Below are 12585 nucleotides of genomic sequence, written 5' to 3'. Positions count from 1 at the left end.
CTCAAAATCTTCATAAACATTTTAAAACAATTTTCAGAGTAGTAAAATAGAACTTGAGATATAAAATTTAGAACATTGCATCGTCTTAAATCATCACAACATTCAAACATAGTTTTAAATCTCATTTACACTTTTAAAATATAAAAAGAAATTGAGAAATAATATTACAGTTTTAAAAAATATAAAAAAGATGAACAATACTTATTTTATTTTCTCCATACAGATTCGACAAAAAGAAAAATTCATGGAATTCCAATTTATAAATTTCAAATATATAAGGACTTGAACACAACGATGAGTTAGAAGAAAACAGTTTTTCAAAAAAAAAAAAAAATTGAATAGAAAAAAACAAAAAAAAATCAAAATTTCATCCCCCAATTTCAAAATTCAAAAACAGAGTAATAATAAAAAACTGAACCAATGTCCTACAACCTTCCCCACTGGTCTTTGTCCTCACTCCAAATGGCTCATCAATGGCGGGTCTTGTAGCAGTAATACGACGCCGTTTCCACAAATACCGAGACCCTCACCGCAGTACGACGTCGTACTCAGCACAATCCGAGCCCAAAACTGCGAAGAGTAACATGGAGTTGGGGCAGAGCGAGGGAAAGCAACCTTACAATTGCTTGAGTGTAAAGCTTTCTTCCTGCAAATTGGCAGTCCATTTCGTCATTAATCAATCCAAAATCCAATACCCATAATTCAACTTTTCTTCTCTTTTCGTTTTCTATATTTGTCCCATTTCAATTCGCTTTTGTTTCCTCCTCCTTCTCTCTCTTCCCACCAGTTTCCTCTTCGTCTTCTTCATCTTTCCCTGTTATTCCTCTCTTTTTACTTAGCTGTTTTCACTGTTTATGTACGAGTAATGGGTCCATCTCCATTTTCTTTTTTTGCTTCTCGTGGATTCAAGCAGACTCAGGTGACCCATTTGCCCCATTTCTCTGTTTTTTGTTATTGCATTATTTGGTTTTTAGTTTGTTCTGCCATTGTAATAGTGCTTCACTTGCCACTAATATTGATTGGAAAAAGTTTGTTCATCTTTCTTTTTTCTAGCCCCATCAAACCCACTTTTCTTTTCTTTCCATAGAAACAAACAGAAACGGTCCCTTGCCTTATCTTGACTTACTGTTCAATGGAGACTTGTGTTGTAGATTGTAGTGTCATTTCGCCATTAAGATGGCCTACCCCTTTTAGTTTTTAAGTGGGGAAATGATATGAAGCCTCTCGAGAAAGCTTCCTCTTTGGTTGCTTGGCCAATGGCCACTATTTGTTTTGGAATTGATGGAAAAAGTTTCACTCATTGCTTATAATATAGCTTGTTTGCTTTCTTTACTTTCTTTTATTTGCTAAAATACGTGAAGGGGAAAGCAATATCTGAGTTATGTAAGAAATGGGAAGATATTAATACGTTTTGTTCACTTCTTCTTCCTTTCTTCTCGCTGCTACTCTACTGTTGTGTACTTGGAACTATTTGTCCTTATGTATAAGTTTATTTTAACTGCAGCAGGGTTTCTTTTTTCCCTAAATAAATCTTTGTTCTGATGTATTTTTAATTATAGTTTTCATTTTGTTTTACTTACTGATGGAATGTTTTCTAATGCGGAAATAGTTTAGACCAATATAAAGATTGTTTTTTGTTCTCTTCTGATATTTGGGAAGACAATCTGTTTTGTGCTTTTCTTTGTAAAAGTAGTTCCATTTTGGGTTCTCCCTTTTTTATCATTGAGAACCATAGTTAATCATTCACCATGGCAATAGGCTCGTCAACAAGACTAGTATCACGGGAGAAAAGAACCGATCAGCATGGAGCAGAGGAAGCTCTTCTTGGACCACATGTCCTTGAGTTATTTTCATCTGGTAAGAAATCCTTCAAATTCAATGGTGTATGGCCATAGAATTTCTCTCTTGCTTCCGAATTCTGAATTGAACTTTTTGTTGAAATTCGAGTCAACTTATGTTTTTCTAGTTTATGACCTATGGATTTGAGTAAAACATTCATCCATAGATCCTATTTTGGGCTATATAGCTATGGTTATGATTCTTTGTTTTGTATAAAAGGGAACTATTATTTGTATTATGAAAGATAGTTAAACCCGTTCTAATTTTTTTTCTTAATCAATGGTTTTAGATGTTACAAAAATCTGATATATCTGGGAATGAGAGTTCTTTCTATCTATTCATGAGAGAAGTTTCATTTTTTTTGCATATATCTAGGACCATAGCTGTTGGAAATCTCAGTTACTCAATCCTATTTTTTCTGTATTCTCATTTGTTGCAGAGAATTTCTCACTTCTTTCTCTAATTCAAACCCAGGCATGAGATTTTCCTTCCTATTAATCTGGAATTTCGTCGCAGATAAATGCCAAAGATATTCAACATTCATCTCCTTTGCTAAAGTTTTGCAATATTATGAATCTTATACTCCCTAAGTCGTGACATTGATTTTCATTGGTATCATCAATGATTTGAATCCAAAATGCTGAACGATTCCATTATTAATAAGCAGCTTAACTGCATGTAGTGTAGGGTTTGGAGACATTAAGTGCTTTCAGTACTATGTGCTTTTGTTTTGATCATTTTGTTGACTAATGGAATTGCTATCACGTCCTAGATGGAGATTATTTGAGAATTGTGTGGTCAAAAGTCAAAACAATTTCGTTCTTTTTCTTTTCAAGCTTTAGCCTAAGCCTTTACTTTATGAGGATACCTTTCTTTGGCTTTATCATTTTCAATTATCATCATAAACGATTAAACATCACACTGCATTATATTTCTATCTATATGATGACGATGGACTAATTATTGGATTATGTACTCTTGACTCTTGAGCTTTCTTGAAAAAAATTTCAGGGCAATAGATTATGATACAAACAAGAGGTTTCTATAGAAGAAACACATAAGGACTTCTGCAATGGGAACAAAGCATATGCAATCTAATTCTAGCATGGTTGGAAGAGTCTCAAAAAGCCACAAAATGCATTGCAAAGCAGTTGATAGACCTAGCAAAGACCTTCAACAACCATCTCCTAAAAGTTTGGTCAATCCATCATCAAAGAAGCTAGATTCAACAGCTTCAACAAGAGTAGCTTGCTGCAGAAGTCAAAGATTTTGTACTTGTAAAAGTTGTATGGAGTATAGCCGACATAATGAGATCAGCCTAAAATTGGTTCAGAAGAATGAAGCGTCTGAGCCATTTTCAAGTAAAAAATTTGTTGGTGTGGCTGATAAACAGTGTAAACAATTGTTAGATGCATTGGGAATTTTCAATTCGAATAAGGAATTGTTTGTAAATCTACTACAAGACCCTAATTCTCTGTTGATTAAACGTATTGAAGACAATACTGAATCGAGGAACAGAAAACAGCAGATGATGACTTTCTTTGATAGCAGGTTGTCTGAAAACAAAATAAGAGAAGTGGGGGAATCTGATGAGCCTAAGTGCTGTCAAAACTTGAAGCCCTGTGATAGATTACCCGCTGAGGATAGTGATGATTCTCTATCCTTGGAAAGAATAGTAGTATTAAAGCCAAATTCAACTAGCTCACTACAGGCGGCTGTAGGAACCAATTATTGCTCCTCTCTGAAATCTCATTCTAGTTGCACAAAGAATGGGCAGAGTGACAAGGGAACTCTTTTTTCTTTTAGACAAATAAAAAGGAAGATGAAGCAAGCAATGAGGGTAGGGAGAAAAGAAGGTGAATGCCTATCATCTAATGGTATGCCTAAGGAAACGCCAGTGATCTGTAGGGCCCCAAAAGATGATGGTAAACAGACGGTTATAGGGGCAACTAGAAGAAGTTCCTATAGTAAAATTCAAACAGATGATAAAGGAATTTCTAGTTCATTTCAAGATTCCCTAGAAAGAGATCAAGAAGACAAGGCATTTTACTCTAGAAATGGGGACAAGACAGCTTCTACTAGTGAAAGTACCTACAAAAAGGTTGTCCAGCCAGCTGTGCTAAGTAATCTCAAACGGCAGAAGTCTAAGAAGCACGAAGGAGATAAAGAGGTTTCAAGAAAAATGAAAGCAAAACCGTGGGGGTGGGTGATGTGCTTTTCTGACGATGACATATTGCCATCAAATAAACCCGGATGCCATACTGCAGGCCGTATGAGATACTCCCACCTTGGCAATAAGAAGTTTATTCACGAGAAGAAGACACAACCTCAGAATGACGAGGAACAATGTTGCAAGACTCCAGAAATGGTTAAAGTAGGAGCTTCTTTTGCAGAGGCGGGGAGGGATGATGACCAATTGCACGCCTCAACTACAGAGTTGAATGTATCTCCCGTCATTTTTCCTGAAGTGGATCAAGATCCAATTATTGAAGGTATTAAATTAAAAATAAAGTCCGCTCAGCTTTTATTATGAGCATTTGGATTTATATATAGCCAAAGACAAAGCAATGAAGCAAAACAGAATAACTAATGTGTACTCGTGGCACATAAAATACAGTTCTACAATTCTAATAGAAAGTGTTAATATACTCTTGCTATATCTTATTTGACTTGCATATGCAGGATCTGTGAAGCTCATAAAAGAAGTTACCACTGTACAACAGGAAAGAAGCAATTTTTGTGAAGCATCATCTAGATTTGATAACAGTTCCAACACTAGTTACTGTCAGAGAACAAACAAGAACGAGGGCTTTGGAGAGAAAGGAAATCCGGAGCTCTCTAAACCGGTGAGCTACACTCTTTTCTGTGGAAGAACGATTTTAGGAGTTATTATTTGAACTTGTTCTTGGCTGTCCTGAATGTGCAACATTTATTTGTTTGTTTGGTTCACTATTGAATATCCTCATCCATTGGTATTTGATACCCATCTTTGGATTTCTGCTTGGTATTTGAAGTTACCATTTTTTGTGGCAGTAGGGTATTATTGTAGAACTCCTGAACTTCTTACTACTCCATTGTGTTTTTGTGTAAAATTTTTAAACTCGCAACATTTCCATAAATATATTCGACGGTTTATCATTACAGTACTTTCTTAAGCCTTCTTTCTCAAGATTCTCATGTACCTCCAAATTTGCTTGTTTGATTTTTAATCATTTCTTTCTCAAACTTGCCTTTTAAGGTTTCTATTTGTATAGTTATTTTTCTTGAACTGAACAGACATACAGATACTTTGATTGCGTTTTGTTCTTCATATATAATAATTTTTCTCTTATCGAAGAAGACTGATATAAGAGCTATTCACTATTTAACATTGAATTGTGCTATAAATTCTGGCAACGTGCAGAATTTGCCTTTGGAGGTTCAACCATCAGCTTTTTCAGTAGATACATTTCCGTCCAGCTCATTACAATTTCAGACAGTGGAAGATCCTAATGGTTTTTGTGATAGAGTAGTTCAGCCTCTACCAGAACCTATAAATGACCAACTTTTGGTAGATGCAACCTCTAGTAATCTGGCTATCACCTCAGGAACAGGTATAGTTAAATTACAAAGGCAACATTCTTTTTTCTTTCCCCTATTTATATTCTCATTCTCCAATCTTAGACTAATGCAAGATAGTAAAACTTCACAGCTGAGCCATCTAGTGAAGCACTCCCCATTAATTTTGAAGAGGACCAGTGTACTGGTTTGGCAAGATTGCAAGAGGTTCTCGATCCTGCCATCGCGTCCTTTCATTGTTGTGGCTCTACCTCTCAGTGTATACTTGAGCTGCTGCAAGTCTCAAAACAGAATTGGAATGAATTGTCGATGGATTGTCATTCTTCGACTTGGCTGCAGATATCGTTTGTTGACAAAGTGAAGATGTTTAGTAGCCAGTTATGTGGTGATTGTGTGCTTCTTTTTGACTATTTTAATGAAGTCCTTGAGGATGTTTTCCACTGTTATGTTAGATGCTCCTCATGGTTATCATCTTATAAGCCACACATTCAAGCACCTAATAAGGAAAGCACTTTTTATCACGAGGTTATGCAGCATATGGATTGGTCACTTTTGCAGCAGCAGCCACCACAAACACTGGACCATCTTTGTTTAAGAGACTTGAAATCTAGAACATGGATCGACTATCCAACTGAAACTGAAGAGGTTGTTACGATTATAGCGGAATCGGTTTTAAGAGAATTAATCATTGAAAGTGTTGTTTACCTTGGTTTATGAAGCTACGTATCTTTATGTGTGTAAATTCTGGGTTAAACATGTGATATCTGACATCATGACCAGAATTCTAATGTAGAGTCATGTTGTCTATTTGAATGGAATCTTAAGCAGGCTTTTCACTTGCTTTTAGGACAGGAAATTGTGTAATGCTTTGGCCCCATTCTGTAGTGCATTTTATTTGTATAGTTCAGTCTCAATTTATCAGTGGACATCATCCAATTTTCTCTTACCTCGTCTTATATTAATCTTTGGTAAAAGAAATACAATGTTACATCTTAAAAAAAAAGGTCAGTAATCATTACATCTTAAGAAAGAAAAGTATAATTGTTCACCTCCATTGTGTTGAAAGTTTCTTTTTCTTTGAACAACAATATTTGGTTGAAAGCAATATTTCCATAGATCTATAGCATTGACACATGAATCTGATAATATGATAATATGTACACCAAGTGATGAATTATTTAACAAGTTTATCTCTTAAATATCTCTCAACATACGTTGTTGTACTTGTAAAAATTAAGAAACCGATATTTCGTTTTGATATAGATGGATAGATATTTAAATTTTTTGAACACGATCCATGCCTTCTCACATGGGAAAGTCGTCCATGAACGTATTGTGAAAAGGTTTTTTTTTTTTTTTTCAATTAGTATGAGGTCTCATTGTTGTTATTATTTCCCATGCTTCTCTCTCCTTTTGCTTCATAGATTCGTGCTCTTTTTTCTTTAAGAAAAAGTTGATATTAAAATGAATAAAATATACAAATCCACACCTTTTTCTACTTTATAAAAAGGAAAATTGAAAATGAATTCCTTTAAACTTAGGCTACTTAGCAGATGTGACTTGAGTTTTATCTTCAATTAAGCATGAATAATGGTGCACATTTTATATATTTATTACAGTTTTTCCTATATTCTCTCATTTGTCATTCTCTAATCACTCTACTAATTTCAATAATAAAAATAAAAATAAAACGAAAGTCCATTAAATATCGTTCTTTCTCTAATTACATACATATTGAAATATTTATATGTAATTTAAATTAATGTAATATTTTATATTTATTGTAATAATTAACATAATCTTTAAATTTTGTGAAATATTAGTTATTAATCAGATAAATTTTAAGAGAAATTATTCTAAACGATAAAATAAATTAATCATCAACTAAATGAAAGTACAAATTCAAAACGGTCAACGTAATCATCAATTGTTTATTTGACCGAAATTGCACTTATGAATTAGCACCTAAATATTATTCGTTAATTTATTTTTGTAAGAATCGGGAGCGTATGAAAGTGTAAATGATAAATTATAAATAATTTTGAAAATAGAAAAGAGTAGGAATGAATAAAGAATATGGCCACAATGATAAATCATGCCAAAAGCAGATATCTTAGAGGCGTGATTTATGGTGGAGTTTATATGCATATTTTAAATGGTTGAGAATATTTCCTACATTTTATATTTCCTTTGCATTTTCAATTGCAAAGATATGTAAGAATATTTGGTTATCAAACTTTGAAATTATATTATAATTATAACCATTTTTTTAAAAAACAATACTAAAATCGCATATACTTTTTTAATCCAATCATTTCGAAATAACATTTAGTTTACGAAATTAAATTTATAACTATTCGAACTTTAGGATACGATAATTTAATTATTATATAAAAATCATCAAGACTATAAGTCATTTTCTATTATTTTATGATGTAAATTATGTATTTTGTAAAATTATTGATTTTTTTAATTAGTTTATTAATTTTTTAAAAAGTATATTTATTAAATTAAAATTTACAATAACAATTAAATGGTTATAAATTTTAAAATATGATGACTAAATCATTAAAAATATAAATCCAAGTTGGAAGTATATTTTAGGGAGGAAAAGCAATTCTCAATTAATTTTTTTAAGAACGTTTTACTTTGAATTAAATAATCCAGTACACAGATAATATTCTAAACTTTTTAAAAAAAAAAGAAAATTTAGAGGGAAAAATTAGTCTCCATTGATCATAAATGTATAAAAGAAATTCCGGAAAATGTTAATAATAATAATAATAAGATTCCCCGCCACAAAACTACGGGATTGCCCTTTTGCCTCAACCCTATAACGAACCGTCATTTATGGCCTCCGCTTCCCGCCAAACCAAACCCCATTAAACCCTAATTTTATCTTTCTCTGCTTATTCTTCAAACCGTTGGCTCTCCGTCTCATTGTCACACTCTCTCTGCTACAGCAGCCACCTTCTTCAACCTCTTTGATTCCATCTCCCATCAATGGACCCTAAAGAAGTCAAGTCCGATTTGGTTTTGATTCTCGACTTTGGTTCACAATACACCCACCTCATCACTCGTCGGATTCGAAGCCTCTCTGTTTTTTCTCTTTGCATTTCGGGTACTTCATCGCTTAAAGCCATCACTGATCTCAACCCACAAGTTGTTATTCTCTCCGGTGGCCCTCATTCTGTCCATGCTTGTGATTCCCCGAGTTTCGCTTCTGGGTTTGTAGAGTGGGCGGAGGCGAATGGGGTTTATGTTTTGGGTATTTGTTATGGGCTTCAGTTGATTGTGCAGAGGTTGGGAGGTGTGGTGGAGGTTGGGGAGAAGCAGGAGTATGGGAGAATGGAGATTGAGGTGGAGAAGGCTAATGGGTTGTATGGGACTAAGAGGGTTGGAGACCGGCAAGTTGTTTGGATGAGCCATGGAGATGAGGTGGCGAAACTTCCTCAGGGTTTTGAAGTTGTGGCAAGGAGTCAACAAGGGGCAGTCGCGGCTGTGGAAAATCGCTCCAAGAGGTTTTATGGGTTGCAGTATCATCCTGAGGTAATGGGGTTCATTTTTTTTATAACTTCGTACTTTGTACTCTGTTATTTAACTATTAGAATCCTACTTCCTGTTTCTGTGCGTTTCTTGTTTGTTGTTTTGCTTTAATATTCATTTTTTTCAGGTTGAAGTTTGACCTCAGATTTGTTTTGATTCCGGAGATTTCCACCTGAACTTTGTTTGTGTTTTTTGAACTTCGGATTTTGTGCGTGTGTGATAGCTCGTCCAGAAAAAAACCAGCTCGAGTAGATCGAACCTGGGTTATGTTTATGAAATGGACGACCTGTGTTTGGGTTTCACCTAAATATAAACTTTTTCCCGGAGCTGCTCTTTCAAAACACTATAGTCTTTGATGAGGTTTCATGTTTTCTTTGAGTTTCTATTTTGAAAACTGTTTCATGTTTTCTTTGAGCTTCTATTTTGAAAACTTTTTGCAATCATGCCCTAAGTAACATCTTATTTGGTTGGAAATCCTGCGGTTTTTTGTATGCCCATGGGTTCTTTTTTTGATTTTCTAATGCAATCAGTTGTTTCTATCAAAAAGTTATTTTGTGGCTTCGGTGGATTACTTGTAAACTGATTTCAAGTAAACATCTTCAACCCAGATTTTGGTTTTCTCAGGTTTCTGCAATGTCTGGGTGTGTTGGTTGTGGCTTATGTAAAGTAATTTTTGCTGGGCCAACATATCCCTGGTTGAAGAATAGTGTTTCTATGATTACTTATTATTGTAAACTTTAGATGTATAATGTAAGTTTTGAGTGGGAAGGGAGATTGGCATAATTTAATCTTGCTAAGTGATGAACTGATGGGTGATCATTCGTGTCATACTGGTCAAGTATTGTCAATATGAGAAGTTGAACTTGTTGTATCTTGTGTAGGTGACACATTCACCAGAAGGAATGGAGACGTTACGTTATTTTCTCTTTGATGTCTGTGGGATTGCTGCTAACTGGAAGATGGAGAATTTACTAGATGAAGAAATTAAAATAATCAAAGAAACTGTGGGTCCAGACGATCATGTCATATGTGCATTATCAGGAGGTGTGGATTCAACAGTTGCTGCAACTCTTGTTCATAAGGCAATTGGGGATAGGCTTCACTGTGTTTTTGTCGACAATGGTCTATTGAGGTACAAAATTAGACTTTTATATCCAGAAATAAGACTTTGGTTGACTTTTATTTATGTTATTATGCTATAAAAAGAAGAGGAAAACTGCATGATACGTACTTTGGCCTGTTTTTGAATTTATGGGATGATCATGTTGCTCAGTGGTCATTTCTCCATGAAGTTGAGGTCACTGGACCCCATGTTTCTCTTATTTACTGTAATAACTATAACTGTAAATCTTGATTTCAGTGTTATTACCGTTCCTTTGTGATTATGGGGCAGGTATAAAGAAAGAGAACGTGTTATGGAAACCTTTGAGAGAGATCTACATCTGCCTGTTACTTGTGTCGATGCAGTTGACCAATTTCTTAGCAAGCTTAAAGGTGTCACAGATCCTGAGGTTAAAAGAAAAATAATTGGAAAGGAGTTCATTTCTATATTTGATTCATTTGGCCATGACCTAGAACTTAAAATTGGTAAGAAGCCTTCATACTTGGTCCAAGGCACATTGTATCCTGATGTAATTGAATCTTGCCCACCACCTGGATCTGGAAGAACTCATTCCCACACAATCAAAAGTCATCATAACGTTGGAGGACTTCCCAAGGACATGAAACTGAAACTTATCGAGCCACTTAAACTCCTCTTTAAGGATGAGGTAATAGTCTTGACCTTTTACAATGCTTATTTTTTGGTTTATATCACATTCTGTATTTATTGATATTTGAAAAATCATATTTTAAGGTACGCCAACTCGGGAAAATATTGAACGTTCCTAATGCATTTCTAAAGCGTCATCCTTTTCCTGGGCCTGGTCTTGCTGTACGGGTGCTGGGCGATGTAACAGAAGGCAATGCATTAGAAGTTCTTCGCCAGGTAAGACATAACTTTGAGTTGTGTGGAGTCAAAACTATTGCTTTTCCAGTTTGTGAATAAATATTTAGTTTGCTGTAATCATCCTTGCAGGTTGATGAGATTTTTATTCAATCGATCAAGGATGCTGGGCTTTATGATTCGATATGGCAGGCATTTGCAGTGTTTTTACCTATAAAATCAGTTGGAGTTCAAGGTGATCAAAGGACCCATTCTCATGTTGTTGCTCTGAGAGCTGTTACAAGTCAAGATGGAATGACAGCAGATTGGTAAAAATCCTTGTGACCCTGTTCATCATACGAAACTATGTTGAATACTGTATTTTGCTCCTAGTTTACTTCAAGTAGGAATGCAAAGTTAAATTGACGAAATTGATACAACTATGTAGGCCCTCATGTGATATAGCTTTTGTAGATTTGTTTGGCTGTGTTTTTTCCCCTCTTTTAAAAATAAAGCTTGGTCTTATTTTTTAATAACTGAAATATTTGTTTTTGGCCCATACGCTTGCACTTTTTGCATCAAAGCATCATCTGGTTTTTTACTATTTGTACCGTTGACCTGTATGCTTAAAAAATACGATTTTAAATCTGTGGCCAATTGTGTTGAAAATGCATTACTGTGATTAGACTATGGAAACTGATAGAAATAGTGGGCTTGGGTTGAGCCCTAATTTTTTCCATTTATACATTTATTATCTTAAGAAAATAACAAGAAATATCAACATTGTGGTTTTTTTCCACGTAAATTTGTGTTTATCTCTTTTTTGGGTTCTAACTAAATTCTTCGCATTTTATGATCTTTGGTGGTAGTTTCTTGTATTTTCTATTATGTTTCCCCACTCCACTCTATGCTCATGGACTCTTGCATGATGTTCCATTATGCCTTAACTCCCACTTTGTTTTTTTTTTCTTTTTTTGCATCATAGTGTATATATATTGATTGAATAACCTGTTCTCAATCTCTTATAAAGTCTGGGATATTGACCATTCAGGTTTAATTTTGAGCATCAGTTCCTGGATAATGTGTCGAGAAAAATCTGCAATAGTGTTCGAGGCGTAAACCGCGTTGTTCAAGATATTACATCAAAACCTCCATCAACGATTGAATGGGAATGAGATCTCTCATGCTCCAAGTTTTTGTCTTGATCATGCAAACGTGATCGTTTAAATAATTTAGTCTATGTTTGGTTGTCTTGTGGTAATGTAGCTGAATTTTATGGAAGTTATTATTTTATAGATTTAATAAATAGCAGGATTTAGCCATCATAGATCATCTTCTACCAAACTGTTAAGAAACACAGGGCAGAGTTGAGATTGCGTAGCTTCATTTGTTGAAGTGATGATCAATCTGTGAGTCCAATTGTTCCTTGATTGTAGCAGTCAGCTTTTTGCCATTGAATTTTGACGATAGACTGACTGAAGTGCATGTTTGGATTGACATTCTAAAGGTTAAAAAAAGTGTTTATAAAGATTAGAAAGTTGATCCAAATGCACAATTAATTTTAATCATAGTATGTTTGTGCCTACGACCTTTTTTACTACGAAAACATGTACTTTTATAAAGTTGTCGATCTTTTTATCCTAATTAAATTGCTAAGACATGTTCTTTTGTGTTTTTTAAAAAAAACATAATGGTTGAAACCTTAGTCCAATTCCAAA

At 34.4% G+C, this 12585-nt stretch overlaps 2 protein-coding genes across 4 annotated transcripts; both read left to right on the top strand.

The window, feature by feature from the left end:
- Window positions 1-414: 414 nt before the first annotated feature.
- On the top strand, window positions 415-6343 carry LOC103482755 (uncharacterized). Of its 3 annotated transcripts, none has more exons than XM_008439067.3 (6): window positions 415-919; window positions 1759-1857; window positions 2851-4331; window positions 4522-4685; window positions 5243-5432; window positions 5531-6343. In XM_008439067.3, exons 3-6 carry the CDS (start codon window positions 2912-2914, stop codon window positions 6112-6114), a joined length of 2358 nt encoding a protein of 785 aa, XP_008437289.1. In that variant the 5' UTR covers window positions 415-919; window positions 1759-1857; window positions 2851-2911; the 3' UTR covers window positions 6115-6343. The 3 variants fall into 3 exon arrangements, with proteins under 3 accessions (XP_008437289.1, XP_050945831.1, XP_050945832.1); XM_051089875.1 differs by lacking the exon at window positions 415-919 and adding an exon at window positions 993-1383; XM_051089874.1 differs by lacking the exon at window positions 415-919 and having other exon boundaries at window positions 956-1857.
- Window positions 6344-8216: 1873 nt separating this feature from the next.
- Window positions 8217-12192, top strand: LOC103482754 (uncharacterized). The gene is made up of 6 exons (XM_008439062.3): window positions 8217-8946; window positions 9825-10075; window positions 10337-10712; window positions 10799-10930; window positions 11021-11196; window positions 11919-12192. Exons 1-6 carry the CDS (start codon window positions 8401-8403, stop codon window positions 12040-12042), a joined length of 1605 nt encoding a protein of 534 aa, XP_008437284.2. The 5' UTR covers window positions 8217-8400; the 3' UTR covers window positions 12043-12192.
- Window positions 12193-12585: the final 393 nt, after the last annotated feature.

The sequence above is a fragment of the Cucumis melo genome, chromosome 9 (genome assembly GCF_025177605.1).
Source record: "Cucumis melo cultivar AY chromosome 9, USDA_Cmelo_AY_1.0, whole genome shotgun sequence".
Lineage (NCBI taxonomy): Eukaryota > Viridiplantae > Streptophyta > Magnoliopsida > Cucurbitales > Cucurbitaceae > Cucumis > Cucumis melo.
The sequence above is the reverse complement of the archived record's forward strand: the minus strand, read 5'-3'. Positions and strand labels throughout refer to the sequence as shown.

Coding starts and splice junctions, on each gene's coding strand:
- LOC103482755 (XM_008439067.3), top strand. CDS start 2,912: ATGGGAACAAAGCATATGCAATCTAATTCTAGCATGGTTGGAAGAGTC. Junction 4,332..4,521: donor TCAAGATCCAATTATTGAAG/GTATTAAATTAA, acceptor TTGCATATGCAG/GATCTGTGAAGCTCATAAAA. Junction 5,433..5,530: donor GGCTATCACCTCAGGAACAG/GTATAGTTAAAT, acceptor AAAACTTCACAG/CTGAGCCATCTAGTGAAGCA.
- LOC103482754 (XM_008439062.3), top strand. CDS start 8,401: ATGGACCCTAAAGAAGTCAAGTCCGATTTGGTTTTGATTCTCGACTTT. Junction 8,947..9,824: donor GGTTGCAGTATCATCCTGAG/GTAATGGGGTTC, acceptor TATCTTGTGTAG/GTGACACATTCACCAGAAGG. Junction 10,076..10,336: donor GTCGACAATGGTCTATTGAG/GTACAAAATTAG, acceptor ATTATGGGGCAG/GTATAAAGAAAGAGAACGTG.